This window comes from Crassostrea angulata, chromosome 7 (genome assembly GCF_025612915.1).
Source record: "Crassostrea angulata isolate pt1a10 chromosome 7, ASM2561291v2, whole genome shotgun sequence".
NCBI lineage: Eukaryota > Metazoa > Mollusca > Bivalvia > Ostreida > Ostreidae > Magallana > Magallana angulata.
In genome coordinates, this window is record NC_069117.1 from 17,798,689 (window position 1) to 17,815,552 (window position 16,864).

General features: G+C 31.3%; 1 protein-coding gene across 3 annotated transcripts; it reads right to left on the reverse strand.

Annotated features, from left to right (window-relative positions):
• Window positions 1-3,133: 3,133 nt before the first annotated feature.
• Window positions 3,134-16,489, reverse strand: LOC128156119 (IgGFc-binding protein-like). Of its 3 annotated transcripts, XM_052818137.1 has the most exons (9): window positions 16,418-16,489; window positions 10,102-11,384; window positions 9,632-9,722; window positions 9,515-9,522; window positions 9,311-9,358; window positions 9,020-9,162; window positions 8,573-8,635; window positions 7,795-7,805; window positions 3,134-4,624 (listed from the first exon to the last, which is right to left on the reverse strand). In XM_052818137.1, the coding sequence occupies exons 1-9, from the start codon at window positions 16,476-16,478 to the stop codon at window positions 4,392-4,394; spliced, it is 1,941 nt and encodes a 646-aa protein (XP_052674097.1). In that variant the 5' UTR covers window positions 16,479-16,489; the 3' UTR covers window positions 3,134-4,391. The 3 variants fall into 3 exon arrangements, with proteins under 3 accessions (XP_052674097.1, XP_052674096.1, XP_052674095.1); XM_052818136.1 differs by lacking the exons at window positions 7,795-7,805; window positions 9,515-9,522 and having other exon boundaries at window positions 8,573-8,689; window positions 9,020-9,148; XM_052818135.1 differs by lacking the exons at window positions 7,795-7,805; window positions 9,515-9,522 and having other exon boundaries at window positions 8,573-8,692; window positions 9,020-9,148.
• Window positions 16,490-16,864: the final 375 nt, after the last annotated feature.

Below are 16,864 nucleotides of genomic sequence, written 5' to 3' on the forward strand. Positions count from 1 at the left end.
GTTAATGCTCGAAAATTGAGATTCGTGTTTCTTTAACTAAACTAAGAAACTTATTTTACTCATTTTTACTCTTGAGAACTGTTGCTAATCCTTCTTTAAATTATAGACCCCAATTTGTTGCACGTTGTTTAACGCAATATTTTTCCGCAGGTAAATGGCGGCAACGTATGCGCAAAAATGAGACTTTTTGATTAAAAATTATTAAAAATAAATACAGCAAATAGATTTAAGCAAGAGAAAAAGGAATGATGGTTAATATGACCTGATTTTTTAAAATCTGTTTGGTAAGATAAAAATGAAGAAATTTTGTAGATTTTTTTTTAATAAACCGATTTCTTTTAGAGCGTATATTTATTTCTTGTCATTTAAGAAATGAATGAAAACATTCAAATTCCAAAAGAAAAAGAAGAAAATACATCTTTATGCAAAAAAATATTCACCTCTCTTAATCACGATGAACTGAATAAAATATTACATATTTCTTACGTGTAATAATGTGAATGATACACGAATATGACTAAGTTACATGTAGTTTTTGAGAACAGTTACTTTTCCATTGACATAAATCGTTACAGCGCAAAATACATTGGCATGAATTAATGTGCACACAAACGGGGGAATATGTGCTTCACATGTCTTGGGACAAATGATTTAAAGTTAAAGAAATGCATTGTTAATTTATTAAAAGCTTTTTAAATATAAGTTTTAGTGTGTCCAGTAAAAGAAATAATGTGTGTGAAAATTAATAGCAACGCCTCTGATTTACACCGCAGGTGCGTGTGGATAAATCTTTGATCCGCCTCAGGTTGCAAACAAAATGGCGTCTCACAAGCAAGCAGACACTCGGCTTTCTTTCTTAAATATTGTGTAGTAGGAATTGTATCTTGCGTAGTTTTGTCAAATATCATAACACGGAGGTAAATATTCTTCGAATTTGGACCTAAACAAAAAATGCCCTGTCAATCATTAAATGGATTACAAGTTAAAGATTCAGTGGCATGTGTCATCGCACGGATACAGCTGAGATACGTCTTCATAGGCTTACCTTTATTAAGGTGAGTTCCGAACTGTTTGAAGTAGATTTTCTTCATTTCCAACTCTTATAGTTTCTTAAAAATTCTATTATTTATTTATTTTGGTTTGTAGCTGAAAACTACGAATAGATAGCGGAAATCTTGCTGTTTTTATAACAATCGGCAATAATGGGTACTCGGCAATATTGGGTACTCGCACGTTATATAACATTAATTTAGGGGATAGTGATCATGACTTAAGATTCCCAAAAGATCATGTTTATGGATCGACCTCGTATATTAAAACGTTCTTCAAAATTAGAATTGCTCTTGTCAAAGAAGGCCTAATTAAAATCAGTTATAGTTCATTTCTGACTTTTATAACAAGTGTCGATCAAACTCTCAATCGCAATCACAGACGACGACATTTCGTGTTTAGTTCATTCATGGTCAAATTTGACCCCTTATGCTTCTCTGTAAGACTGTCCGTTTTGTACGTAAAAGAAATTAGAAAAGCTGGTCTATTTAATGTCCGATGAAAATCACTATGCTCTTGAATCTGATTCTGCGATAGAACTTCTTCTAAAAATGTCTAAGTAGACTCCAACTCAGCTCTCATTCGCTTTGTTTTCAATTTTCAAACCGCACTCTGACCTCACGGAAGTGGTACACTACTATTCTGCATAGCTTCAATCGTTTTTCAATTGTACAAAAAAAAATTATCACTAAATATGATAAAAAAAGTGTTGTCTTGTCAAAAGTAGTGTCTTATTTGTTCATTATGAGAATGAAAAACTTGCAACATTGTTGAACTATATTTTGTTACGTCATGCTCATCAAAGCGGCCTCTATGTCATCATAAAAAAGAAAGATATGGAGCAATATTATCGTCATAATTTGCAACTAATGTGTATATAAGAAAAAATGGTATCGGTTTTTGATGTATATCCGGATATATTTACATTTTTCACTCTCTTTCCCTGTAATAACACTACGTGTCGATTTTGTTCTATACAGTCCAATAACTTCAAATGACGTACAATAATATAAGCGGGGTTTGCTTATTTACATTAAAATATTTTACCGTACAGTGGCTGAAAATTATATAAATATAAGTAATATGGAATCACTCTTTGAATATTATGAGGTAATGATTTCGTTCGGGGCGTGATCAAACCTATCATAAAGCCCTTCGGGCTTTATTGTTTTTGATCACGCCTCGACCGAAATTATCACCTCATAATCCTCAAAGAATGATCCCTTATTCCTTAAATAAATACGTGTTGGTCATTGTCTTTCAGTTGCTTATACAAAATGAATTTACATGTATTAGAGAAAGGGTATAAAAAATATCACTTTAGACACATGAAATACATATCTTCTCTGCAATGATTTTGCATAAATATGTACGAGTATGCATTTTACGATACAAACCTGCCACTATGTTGAGTATGAATTTTTATATATTTCTAATGCTTTCTTTCAACGCCAAATATTCATGCTCAATATTAAAGCACTTGTGCAGCTGTGGACTTATCCTTAACGTAAGCAGATTGTCATTTCAGATAAAGGGGGTTTACCATTATCAACTTTTTTATTAAACAAAAAGGACGATTAATGTTTGTTTATTATTCTAATATACAATAACTTCATGTGTGTCAAATTGAAGAAATACTTAAACCTAGTTTAAAGATTTTTAAACCAAATGTATTTATTAACAACTCATTCACAAAGAGCATTTGTGAAGTTCAAATTTTAATTTTGTGGCAATTTGGTTCACATTCATAATGTTTATTGTTGTAGATCATTTAATAGACAGTTAATTCAATAGGTTATTTGTTTATCTTACCACATGTTATTGAGAAAGAGAAAAATTAACACTATTTTGGACTTGCAAATCGAGATTTAGAACTATTATGTGAATAATAATTAGACATTTTGCAAAAATATCAATTAATTTCAAAAAATGTAGTGGCAATTGATAAGATAACAAAAATTTCAAATTCTTGCGTTGATTAAATATTTTAATTTATATTTTTCATATAGATATATATTGACTATATCAATATAAATGCTTTGATACTAAGAATTACGCAATACATTAGGCAAGATAAAAATGATATAAATTGAATGCAAAATCACCTGATTTATTCCTATGATAATCAATACAATTATTAAAATGGCATTTTTAGAAAAATCCAAGAATCTAAACTAGTTTCAATATTATGAGTATTATTCAAACGATGGATCAATCTTAGCTGAGGGTGATTAAATGTTTTGTTTTTTTTTTCTTGGCTAGGATCTTTCTAAATTGCAGCCTGGCCCGTTGGATTTATCAACGTTATAGAAATTGAATTGTCTTTATGTTTACTTCTTGATAAGGCTTTGTGCCAGATAGTTACTTATAGCAAAACAGAAAAATAATAGATGTATGATTTAGACATATAATCAATGTATGAATTATCTCTCGTCAAAAACTGGAATGTATTGTTAATCGATGAAACATGGGTCAAGAGGCTTGTAAAAAGAATCAGCCCAAGGAATATTTTTTAAATCATGAATAGATTGCAGCAAGTAACAGATAATAAATTCAATAACAGAATTCTGTTGTAAGATTGTTTACATTTAATCAGCTATAAGTGTCTGAAAGGAAACCAGTGATTTCTCTCAAATGTTGGGTAGAAAGACCGAATGCGATGGCGTATAACACAAATTTTATGATCATTGACAACTTTTTAATCCTGGAAAAAAATTAAACTTGCATAAACATTTACAAGATGATTTGACTCATTATAACGCTATACCCATCACGCACACAGTGTTTGTACGATCTTGTAAATTAGTTGATATGTGGTAGCAATACGTCGTGTACAGTTTAGTGAAGTCGGATGATTCTCTTTATTTCGGTTCACAATTCTCTGCTTAAATAAACTAAATCAACTGTTGTTTGTTACTTACAAAAACATTTTTTTCAAAATATTGACACGGCAAACTTATTGAACGTCTTTATGACGTCTACGACTCTGAGCAAAAAAAATCTGACTTTTCACATCAAGGCTTGACAAAAATTAATGCTGTCGTTAAATAGTAACTATCCAGATTGCAATGGTCTATAAAAAACCACTGATTTACCAAAGATGAAACTCATATGTTTAATCCAATGTATCAACGAACTTTTGACGTTTGAAAAGCGATTCAATTCCACATTCATGGCCTCTAAGCTAGAATTATCAAATAATAAAAACCCATAAATTTATTTTAGAATGCAATTTAACATAAGATACAATAATAAAAAAAGTCATCACATCTTTAAAAAAATGTACGTCGAATCCCTACGGAATAAAAAGAGCTTTACTTCTGTTTTAAATAGGTTGAAATCTACATATACATTGGTCGAATACTAGGGGCTCCGATAGGCAGCTTGGTCGTACTCCTTCTCTTTCGTCTATATCGTTTTTCGTCTTCATCGTCATCATCATCCCGGTCTTTGAGAAGACCCCAGCATTTCTTACAGCACATCCCAATGGCACCCAATACAACGATAGACACGCCACTGATTATTCCGATCTCCGTCAAAGTGAACCACTGGGGTCTTCTCTCTTCCATGTTCACTTGAAAATGAAATGAATATACTAACATCTCAATTATAGTGGAAACAACCAAAAAGAAAAATTAGAGTTTAGAAATTATAAGGCAGTATTTATAAAATATGCAGATAAATGGGTTGTAGTTTGAAAGACATTTCATGCATATACATCAGACGTATTTCATATATTTTTCTATACTTTGATTTTAAAATATGTATGTAAAATTTCTATAAATAAACAAGTTCAACCACATATTTTATTCCATTTTTAAACGTTATTCTTTTTGTGTGAAAAAATTTGAATGAAGTTTGCTTATTAATTTTTAAAAGTTATAATTTCCTGGAATTCATTGAATCTGATTAGTTGAAAAGAAATTGATTAAATGAATGTAACTCTAAATGATAAAACCTCGCTCCTCCCGGTTATAGGACGTAAAATCAACGCAGAAAATCAAATGGCAAACGAGGGTGAGTTTGACAAAGATATAACAATGCAAAACTATATGCGTGTACGGTTTACAAAAGTTAAAGTAAGGTGTAATAAACTCGTTTAAAGGAAGTTAAAATTTCAATGACATGCAATGTATTAAATGTATTTGCATAAAGTTCTCTGTTGTAACTATTTGCTTTTATTTATTCATTTCAGTAAAATCATTTGTATGTTGATTACAAATATCTTTAAAAAACTTATTGAATAAAGAAATGGAAATAATTGACTAGATATTATAATTAACATGTTGTTAAGAGAAACGTTCATATATTCACCATGTTACTGACATCTAGCTGAGAGTGAAAAGTTTTACGTTTTCAGTCCGAAAAGATAAAGTGTATATAACAAAAGAATTAAACTTTATTGCGGTTTTGGTTGCTGTCTTTACAAAAAGCATATCGATTTCCGTTCCACTTCTCGATATTAGGCCATAAACAATAATCTTTTAGGTTCTAATAGTCATAATGTAATGTGATTACAAAAAGTTTTACAGTCGTTTTCTGCGCAGTATGAATTATTGACGTTGTTTTTTACTTTATCATCTTGCTATAATTCGATACATGGACTTCATATGCGTTTATTTACAAACAAGGGCATATAAGCAACTTTCGAAAGTCTTGCGAGACGCTAAAAGCGTTTTAGTCATCAATTTTCTTTTATTCTACTGAAAACATAAACCTATATCCTTTTAAAATAAGGAATGTGGTTTTTTTTTACTCCATTCCGTATAGGATCATAATTACGATGATTTAACTCTCACATATTCCGTGTCCACAATGATGTTAAAATCTGGTATTCATTTTTTCTAATACATGTATATCATTCAGATTTGAAGATGATAGTTCAAAGTTTATGAGAGAGATCCGTTTTAACAGGAAGGACACATTCGTTTGCTTCAAGATTTTTTTTTTATTTGAACTTAATTATTTCACAAAGATTGACAAGCAAAATCTTATATTAATGTCTCTCGTTTGTACGGATGTTTACGCGATGTGGTTATTAATGTAGGAGTATAACGCAATTTTTTTGCGAATTTCTTTTCAAAACGTACGTGTTTTTTTTTTAATAATAGAAAACATGGCGGTAAAGAGGTTGCTAATCCCGTTTGTGTAAATACGTCCTTTTACAACTCATTTCTTTAAAGATGATACATTTGATTTCGAAAATTGTCATTGCTGTAAGAAATGCAAATTATTTTTTTTAAAAGTTGTGTCGATACTATTGTAGCCCTACAGCTAAGAAAAAGGATCTGATTATGGAATATTGTCAGCAATTCATTAAAATAATATAACCGCTTGTTGTCAATCGACGATGCCCCTGTTCTGTTCACTGGCTACTGACGTTAGATATTTTTCTCATAATAAAAAATAACACTTACTTAAAATACACAAAATACTCATCGCTGCCATACTGGATTAATTGAACACAGTAAATTCGCCTGGAGATTTGCTTATACATATAACTAAGCTGCAATTTTTTTTGTGCTCATCGCCGCGCCCGATTGATCACCTAACACCTTAGCTTACTAGTTTTTCCTTAGCATGATTTTTTATGTAGCACCTGTCTTTAGTAACACAGAGTGAATGATTCTTGTTCTCAAACATAGCGTGCTTAGGTATAGTTATGGTATTTGCTTTGAGTTCATTACATAATTTTTTATAAATGTAAAAAAAGAAAGGTTTTTATACAAATCAAGAATTTAAAAAAAGAAAAGTCTTGCAAAAAGTGGAATCGAACTATGATGCAAAAAATATTTTTGGTATTCAATAACTAACTGCGGTGACACCATCTGAGCAATTCAAACCTCACAAATGAAACACATATATATAAACCAGTATAACACAAATAAGTTTAAAAAAAAGTTTTGGCAGATTTCGACATCAGGGCAGGGGTCTTTCTAAAAAAAACCATACCTTACTTATTCCTTTGATCAACACCTATCAAAATATTTTAGCAAGTCTGCCCTGATGCATTTCTAGGCCAAAATCCATGCAGAAATATACCGTTTTACTGTAAATATGATGTTTTAGCCAACATTTAAGGTTTAGAATTACAAGTGCAATATGCTAGGTTCTTAAGAGAAATTCGAAAAATTTAGAAATATGTACCAGAGAAAATTAGAACTTTGAATGATTTTTAAAAGTAGTTTTTTGGGGGGATATCATAGCAATTTCGTTTTGGCGGTGGCAAAAACGCTAATAAATGCGTAAGATTATGATTGCATTTAACTTGAATAGCTTATAGACACATAATATTTCAATTTTAGAAATAGCATCTACATAAGATTGTTATACTGTAAACCTTGAAGTGTCTTTGTTGTTTGCAGCTTTCCTGTTGTGGCCTCTTTCATTATACCAATTGTTTTGAGTGGAGAAGTTGCAGATTTTGCAGCTGATGATGTTGTTGCAACAGTTGTTTCAACTTATGATAATTAAAAGTCAGAGTCGATATCATGTTACAACAGAAGACCAATGCTTTGGGGGGTTTTATCTTTGTAGTGATCAAACACTTTAATCATACTTCAAAGAATATGTCACTTGTTAATTCAAATTGATTTTTCTTTTTTAAAATGTGTAAAAATAGTTTACATTAAGACCTTTTTTATGTTTACTTCACAGGTAATGAAATTGTAAAGTATTTAAATAAGGGAAGGATATAATAAGTATCAAACCACTATGTTTTAAATAAACTAAATTAATGCATACTTCTGCCGATGCTATTATAATGAATAATTATGATTATTATGTGATGGCACATATCGGCTTTGTTATCCTAGAATAATTTAATTCGTCACCGGTGACAATTTTATCAAATATTTGTCTGGTATAAATGACGAACATGGTGGTAGCAGGATCAAACAACTTAATATTGATTGCAATAATCTTGTGGAGGGGGGAGGGGATTAGAGAGTTACATGCCAGTAAATTTATTACGTGAGCATTGATAAACAAGTAGTTCCATTCTAAAATATGTGGTGTTTTCCAAAACTTCCCATGAGAAATAAATGGGAGTTTTGATTATAATAAGGCAGGAATGAAAAGAAGAAGGTTTGGAAAAAACAGCTATAAAAATAGAAAATCAATCTTTATAAAAATTGACTGGATCACTTTTAATGTGCTCTTTTTTCTCTTTATATTTGACCCAATGTTCTGACCTCAAGGTTAAGAACTGCGAGTAATTTGAAATGAAAAAATCTTTTAGAATACTATATTTTTGAGGCTTAAAAGCTAGTAAATTCTTTTGCTATCATTCAAAAGAATGTCTTATTCTTCTCCTTGTATTTATTAGTATGAAAGTATTCCAAAGTTTAAATGAGATATGTGCCTAGATTCTGAGCTCACTTTGTCACCTTTTATATAAAGAAAAATTGCATATTCTACAACGTGTTGTCTTTGTTGACAATATGTACAAGGCTCGAAGCAACAATGAGTGAATGAGTGATATGATATTATGTGCCGCCATCAGTGTACAATGTAATCATACTTTCTCTCCTTGTTGTCGGTTGTTTTGTTGTCGTTGTCTGTGTAGTTGATGTTGTTGGTCTGCCTATTGAACTTGTGGATGTTGTTATTAGTTTCGTTGTTGCAATTTTAGTCGTACCTTCTAATAAAGAGTTGCATGTCATGTCATGTCATAGCAAATAATATCATCTCATATCATATCATATCATATTATCAAATTGGAACAATATCAATGACCTCCGTGTATGAATTAATATATATTATTACTACATTTTACTTTATATTCTCTCGGCCATTCACTAGATCTGAAAGAAAATAGCCTTTATTTGCACATTTACTCACTGGAATAAATGTACAAAGTCTGAGGCAACAAATTAAAGGTTCCAAGCAACAATAAGTGAGTGAGCAATGTGAAATTATGTGCCTAGTAAGTGAATTGGAAGGGAAAATAAAATCAGACTTTGCTCACTCTCTGTCGTTGGTTGTTTTGTTGTCGTCGTCCGTGTCGATAATATAGTTGGCGTAGTTTGTGTAGCTGGTCTGGCTGTTGAACTTGTGGATGTTGTTGTTAGCTTCGTTGTTGCAATTGTTGTCGTTCCTCAAAACAAATATCTGCATATCATATCATATCATCAAAAGGAAATGGTATCTATAGGTTTCGTGGATGAATAAATACGTTTTTGAGTAACCTCATTTCATTCATTTTATCTGTTTATGGCAATGCACCAGACTTTCGGGACAAAAAAGCTTTATTTCTTACTGAGTTCTGTGACACAATCTTCGTTTTCTTTTCCATCTCCATCATTGTCTAAAAACACAAATTTTTCTGTAACATTTCATGCATTCAATTTGATTTTAGTTTTTACAAATAGTATACGAGTTTGTAGATTTGATATCGTAATTTCATGTGAAATTTACAATTTTTGATTTTGTGACCATTAAATGATGTTGTTTTTTCTTATACCTGTCGGTCTTTTAAAATAAAATTGCTAATGAAACCCCATCTTTGAAGTTTATAAGTCTCTATTTAATATTTTAAAGAATGTAATCGAAATAATAATGATCAATAACTACAGTTAACCTTTATTATCATTGCATATCTCCTCATCCACTCGCCCATCACAATCATTGTCTAAACCATCGCCAACTACCACAGGTTGAGGCTGACATTCCTATACAATAGAAAGAAAATTTAAATACAGAAGACCTCTTTCGTGATTTATGGGAGTATCAATGCAAAAAATGTTACAAAACAAAAATTTTCGTGTTTGCGCAAAGTTTGTCGATTTATTTGTGGGCAGAATTCGAAAATAAATTTCAAACTGACTTGAATACCATAACATGTAGTCTTTTGGGCATCAAAATTTGAAATCAATTCGGGAAGCTGTGTTTCGCAGTACATGTTCACAGTAACTCAATCAAACTGATACTGTTAAAATTTGAATTAGATACAATTAATCATTCTACAGTAGTATAACGTCTGTTACATAAAATACTCGTTACAAACGCTTTGTCCATTTTCTATAATCACTATCATCTTACACTTAATACCTGATTGATTGGTGTGAATCTTTGACCAACGGGAAAAGCGTAGGATTCATATTTAGCTCCACCATATAAAATGCCGCCAAATGGTAATGTTCCCGATGAATGTCTCAAAGTGTGACTGCCATGTGGGATCTTAATATAACCGGTTGATATATTGTTTATTTGAGCGACACTGAAAAAATCTTCCCGTCGGAGGAGCTTATCATCAAGAACTAAACCCTTGTAGGACAGACCTTCCATTAAGAAATTAAACGTGTTCTCAAAGTTTTCGTTTTGGGATGATTTTGGTGTCAAGAAAGAGTAAAAGACATTGCTTTGCTCAATTGGTGGAACAAGAGTCATAGCAGGATCGCCATTTTGTCCATCATATGCACTAGGAACATACTGAACTGTCAACACAGGTTTATTGGATGAAATAAAGTCAGCACTTGAAACTTTTGTTTCGTAAAACTGTCCAGATTGTAATGTGTGTATCCCATGATTGTTTATCGTAATCATAGTGTCATCTTCACTTGCCAAAACTCTGATGACATTAGGGTTTGTATGAGGAACAGGACTCATTGCAAAACGTTTACCCCAAACATTCACTGGAGGTATTTGCTCCTCGATGTGATCCCTTGATGTTCCTGTTCCAATGTTTGTTACAGTTGATCCTCCAAAAACAGATATTTTCTGTGATGATTGAACAAAGGTTCCTGTTAGGTCACTTCGACATTGGAGTTGTAATACCTCAAACCTACTGATAGTGGTATTAAGCCAGTCATTATTCCCATACCTTTTATTCTCAAGAATGATTATCCCACCATTTGTTGACTTAATCTTAATTTGCAGTGAGGTTCTGTCTTTTGTGCCTACGATTACAATTGCAGATTTATAGAATCTTTGACTATTCGAATAAAAGGAAGGCACAAAGTACTGTGCTCCTAAAACATCAACTGGAATTCCAAGGAATCCGTCTGTTGAAAAGTCGGCGCCGTTAACGCCGAAAACCACAATTTCATCCGATGAATTGATATGGACAGCTTTATGGGATCGTTTTGTTCCTAGAACTCTGAGAGACTTTGGCAGTTTGACCTGTCTAACAACCCCTTTTGTCACTGTTATGTTTTCTCCAGGGTAAGTATCTTTCGCAAATGGAGCTGATATTGAAACGCTAACTGTACCAAGACTGGAAGTCGTTATAAATAATTTTAACGGGATTCGTGAAGAATCTCCAGTAAGGGCATTTGATGCTTCCATGAATCCAAGGATGAAATCTTTCCCCATGTTGTCTGGTATTTCTTTACCTAGTATAACAGTATTTCAAAATTTAGTCAGCTACATGTTCCAATTTATCTTAAATCAAATTGTCATAGTTTTTGTTCGAAAATTTAAAAAATGTGTTTTTTTACATTAATGTTACATGTTATCAATCTATTTGTTTGTTTATCTTCCCTCACGTGATATACGGATGAGTTAAGCCCTTCGGAAGTGAGAACATTTTATGTTTAATGGTTGGGACAGTACTCATCTACTATTTCACCCCATATAGAAATGCAATTTCTTATGGCCTGAATGAAGACCGGAGGGATTTGTTTCTTTTTCATTATCCTAAATAAAACAAAGTACAAATTTCTAATGTTTATTTTATAAAATAACACCGGTTCAATTGTTTAGGTGACCATTTTTCTATACCTCAATAAAAATATTAGCTCATACAGAAATGTATTTGTAGATAAAGGGACTTAGACACGGTTTGAGCTCAGAATTTTAAATTGTTTTTCCATTTTTATTATTTTGAATGAGTAGTGTGGATGTGTTTAATGTTTTGTCAAAATTCGAAGTTCGAATATGAAGTTATATGCAAGAGACAGAGTTCGATATTCTTTGTTTTGTAAACAAACCTCACGCCTTGTTATTGTGTACATATGTATTCATAACTTTCTGCCAATTGTTGTCGCTTTGACATTAAAAAACATTGAGTCAATTACTTTGTTTGCCACGAGTCATTTCGTCAAAAATGATAACTCCAAGCTTTACATCATCTATAAACAAATTAGATTCAAGCTTGGTTTACTTAACGAATTCTTACCTCTGTATCTCTCTTATAACTTGACTTATACCATCCAAATTTGGTCAATCATTCAAAATGTGCAAGTAAACCATTTCATACATAAAAAAGAAAATAGAATTTTGATCTAAAATCGTATCGAGGTATATTTCATTGGCGTAACTTTTTGTCAATGGCATACGGATGAGTCGGGTGTGACAGAAAGATATATACTTTGTTTACTTTAAAAACTCAGGGTTATGTTGTAAATGATTAGGTATATGAAAATCTTTGATAAATGGTAATTGCTGCTCTTGTTCATGAATAAATGAGCAAAGGTTTTACATGAGAAAATTCTAGCGAATATGATATTCTGTCATTAAACAAACGCATATAAAGTAAAAAAAAAATGGAGAGAAGAGATGGCATTGTAAAATATTACATTTTTTGTTCTTTAGGTTGACCTTGTGAAATATTTAGGTTACGTGTACAATACGAGTAATCAATAGACTTTTTAGTGCATATGAATCAAACTTGTTGCTGAAATTTGTCAAGCATGCTTACTGAGCTATCATTGAAATTTTATGAAAGCTTGTAATGCTTCATATATTAGAGTACAATGTTTAATATTTTATGCCGTGGGAATTTAAACTGAAACAAATTACTATTATTAAAATTTTTGACAGTTACTGCTTCACACAGTTTATCTTGAAAACCTAAAGCTCTGATTACTTACATTTTGTTTTCATTTTAGTTGGACATTGTTATTTTTCATTTCAAGTTCTTGTTTCTACGCCAAAGAGATCCCAAAACAACAATTTCAGGATGCTTTGCTGTTCAATATACCGATTTGCTCCAAACTATTTAAACTGAAGAAATTCGTGACAATTCGGTACCACCGATTGGTATTTAGAAATATTTATCGACCGCATCCAAGTGACTGATGACAACTACTTGTACGAGGGTCACTGGTTGACATCATTTAACAATAGTATCAAACAATTTGGAAATAAAAAAGTCAATATATTACTTTATTTCTAAGAAATATTTAGAATATAATTGCAGAATCGATGTCACGGCGCACGGTCAAAATTTGTGTAATGTCAACAATAAACCATATAATATCGAAAGTAATAACTCTACATATTGGGGTTAAAATTAGATAATATTGAAACCCCAATTAAGTATTGACTTGAGATTCTATGTACCAAATAATGACGGGATATTTTGTCTAAAACAATTTTGTATTTGAAAAAATATGGTATAGAAAGCCGCTTTATTCTCTTATTTCCTGATTGACCCTCGTATATAAGGCAATTTCTAATGAAACGAGATAAACTAATATTCAAAAGACCTTGCGATTTTTAAGAAATAAGTTTTACATCTGGTTAGAACAGAATAGATTTGATATAGTATTGTTGCAGGAAACTCATTCAATAGAAACATGTAAGGGAAATTATGATTCCAGATGGAATGGTAACTGTATACATGCATTTTCTGACTCTCCATAAAGTAGAGGAGTCTCTATTCTTTTTTTGTTAATAACTTATTGTAGATATCCTCAACGTGCATAAATCTGAAGATGCTAGAAAACTCATAGTAAATGTAAAAGTAGTTTACTTTAATTACCTCCATCAATGTGTATGCACCAAACACGGAAAATACGAGAATATAATTTTTAATAGACTTAGGTCGTTTTCTTCTACGCATACAATTCTGGGAAGTAAAGTGTTTTGTATGGTGATTTTAATTGTAGTTTTGAAAAGAAAAATGATAAATTACAGAAACGCTTACCTGAAATCTCACATAAATTAGATCTTGTTGTTATTTGGATACATAAATATCCTAATAAAAATGGTTTTACGTGGTGCGATGCAGATAACTGCCCTAAACGCAGAGTAGATTACATATATGTTAGTAACGAAAATTAAGATTTGACGAAAAATATGATTATCAGACGCATTCCAGGTACACATAACAAAAACACGAGAATGAGCTATCATAGATATCTAAAAGCTTGTGTTGATTTTAACAAATTAGAACGGGGTTCGGGGTATTGGATATTAAACATTTCTCACCTTGAACACGGTGAATATAAAAAAGGAATCATTAATATATTTAATGATTAAGATAAATCATTAGATTCAATCTCAAGGTGGGAACTTTTTAAAGTAAAAATCCGACACTTCTCAATAAATTACGCTAAACAATGAAAAAATAACATAAAACTAAGGATAAAGCTTACTGAAGATAAAATTGAAAAAATTGAAAATCTTCCAGGAGCCCTAATTAACATGAATGAAAAAAGAACTCTTGAAAAAGAATTAGCTGATATGTACAATCAAATACCAAAAGGTGCACAAATTAGGTCAAAAGCTCAGTGGATAGGACAAGGTGAAAGAAATACAAATTTTTTCCTCAGTGTGGAAAAGAAAAATAAACAATACAATATATGAAATCAATAATGATAATGGGACGTTTTCTTCCAACTCCGAAATCTTGAACGAAATGTGTAATTTTTATGAAAGGGCGTCAATCAAAGACAATAACATATCAAACTATTTGTATGATATACATTGCCCAACACTAGATGAAAATGAAAAACAAAACTTTAACACATTACCATCAAAAGACGATTGTAAAGAAGCAGTTTTTAACATGAAAAATAACAAGTCTCCAGGTTTAGATGGAATACCATGCGAGTTCTATAAATGTTTTTTGGAGTCATATTGGCTCCTTATTTTATGAAGTATTATTATCCATATTTGATGATTAGGAAATGTCCTTTTCACAACGCTTATCTCTTATCACCCTTTTATTCAAGAAAAAAACCGATTTAAAAAAACTATAGGCCGTTAAGTTAAACAAATACAGATTATAAAATAATTGCCTTAATATTTGCAAGACGATTACAAAAAGTTATTGATAAATTAATTAGCAAAACGCAATCTGCATACAACAAAGGGCGATTTATTGAAATAAATGCTAAAATTGTCTTAGATACTTATGAATATTGCATGGAACATGCAAATGTTGGTATTCTTTTTATTATAGATTTTGTAAAAGCGTTCGATTCGGTGGAATGGAATTTTTTATAACACGTGCTTAAAAAATTTAATTTTTGGGATAACTTTATTACATGGGTAAACATTGTGTATACAAATCCAATCTTTAGAATTAAAAGTAATGGTTTGGTTTCAAAAACTTGCTCGAAGTCTAGAGGAAGAAGACAGGGTTGTCCTAGTTCAGCTTTGTTGTATTTATTCGTAGCAGAAATATTATCTTTGAAACTAAAAAAAAACAATGATCAAATTAAAGGCATTCAACTTAGTAACTCATCTACAGAAATAAAAAATTTACAACATGCAGATGATGTAAACCTAGCTTTGAGAAATATGACTCGTGTTTTTATTTGACCCTTTCAGTTTCGCAGTAAAAATCATGCCTCGTGTTTATAGCCTATTTCATAGAATCTAGGTACTTGTAGTCAAATATAAATTTAGAGGTTTATTGATTTTAAACTTTATCTTCATTAATTTGTGGATAAAATATGTTCTAGAAATAAATGTGACAATACAAAAAAATTATTTTTTTCTGCCGTTGCAACAATTAACATGCTTAGTAGAGATCCCCCTAAGGGTTTAGTTTCGATCTGCGCCTGACCTAGTAATTGCATTAATAGTGAAACAAACTATACTATTTTATGCAGACTGGTCCTGGAAATAGCTCGATTTACTAAACTTTTAAGCAAAACAGACACCCATTATTTTTTTTTAAAAACATGGTATTGCACACGACAAGCATCAAACATGGCTATGATTTCATTAAGCAACCCAATGTTTATATTTTCAACCACTCTACACGTGGCTGAACACGAACGATAAGTCTGTTCTGAATATCGTCGCTTAATTTAAAGAACTGATAGATGGTGAAATAAAACATACATCTTAAAAGATTTTCATGTTTTAACAAATCAAAGATGGATATGATATGAACAACGACCAGTACATACGTATTTTGAGAATATTATCTGAACACATATACTTCCGCTCGAAATTTCACAAGAACTGAACAAATCTCGGTGAAGTCTCGTAAACTTTCATTCGAGCACCTCTGGATTTATTATATACTTAGCAACGATAAAGAAATCATTCAGAACACATTCGCAGGGGTGGGGTACATGTCGTCTTAAAAAAATGCAATTCATCGCAAGAGTTAAAGATAAATATTTGTTCAAATCTAAGAGTTATTTTAATGAGGGTTGGTATTCTACAGCATTTAATTGCTTACCTGAACAGGTAAAAAACACCAAAAACCAGGCAAGTAAGATAATTCTTGCTTTGTCGCTCATCTTTTCTTTAAAAGCCTATAAATAATATCATAACAATGTTTTACTTTTTCCTATATGAAATTCCAACTTTCTCGAGATACTCTTATTCATGAAAATTTAATGTAAGGATTCAGGTTAAGAAAAGATGTTGAATATTTAACTACTAGTCCTCAGAAAGATAACCGAGGGTTCCTATCCGCTCTCATATTTTATAATCAATAGGGTTGCACGCTACAATAACACACTTAAAAAATAAAAAAGAACGTTTTATTTGGGACCGAGTCAATGCAGTTCAAAATGAAACACTTTCAAAGCGTGTGTATATTGATTTTCAACAAAAATGTTTCATCACATGGTCTCTGAACAATAAAAAATTATAGAAAAAAAATGTTGCCTTGCATACAACA

Coding starts and splice junctions, on each gene's coding strand:
- LOC128156119 (XM_052818135.1), bottom strand. CDS start 16,478: ATGAGCGACAAAGCAAGAATTATCTTACTTGCCTGGTTTTTGGTGTTT. Junction 9,149..9,310: donor AGATTGTGTCACAGAACTCA/GTAAGAAATAAA, acceptor ATTTGTTTTGAG/GAACGACAACAATTGCAACA. Junction 4,625..8,572: donor ACCGACAACAAGGAGAGAAA/GTATGATTACAT, acceptor TTCATTTTCAAG/TGAACATGGAAGAGAGAAGA.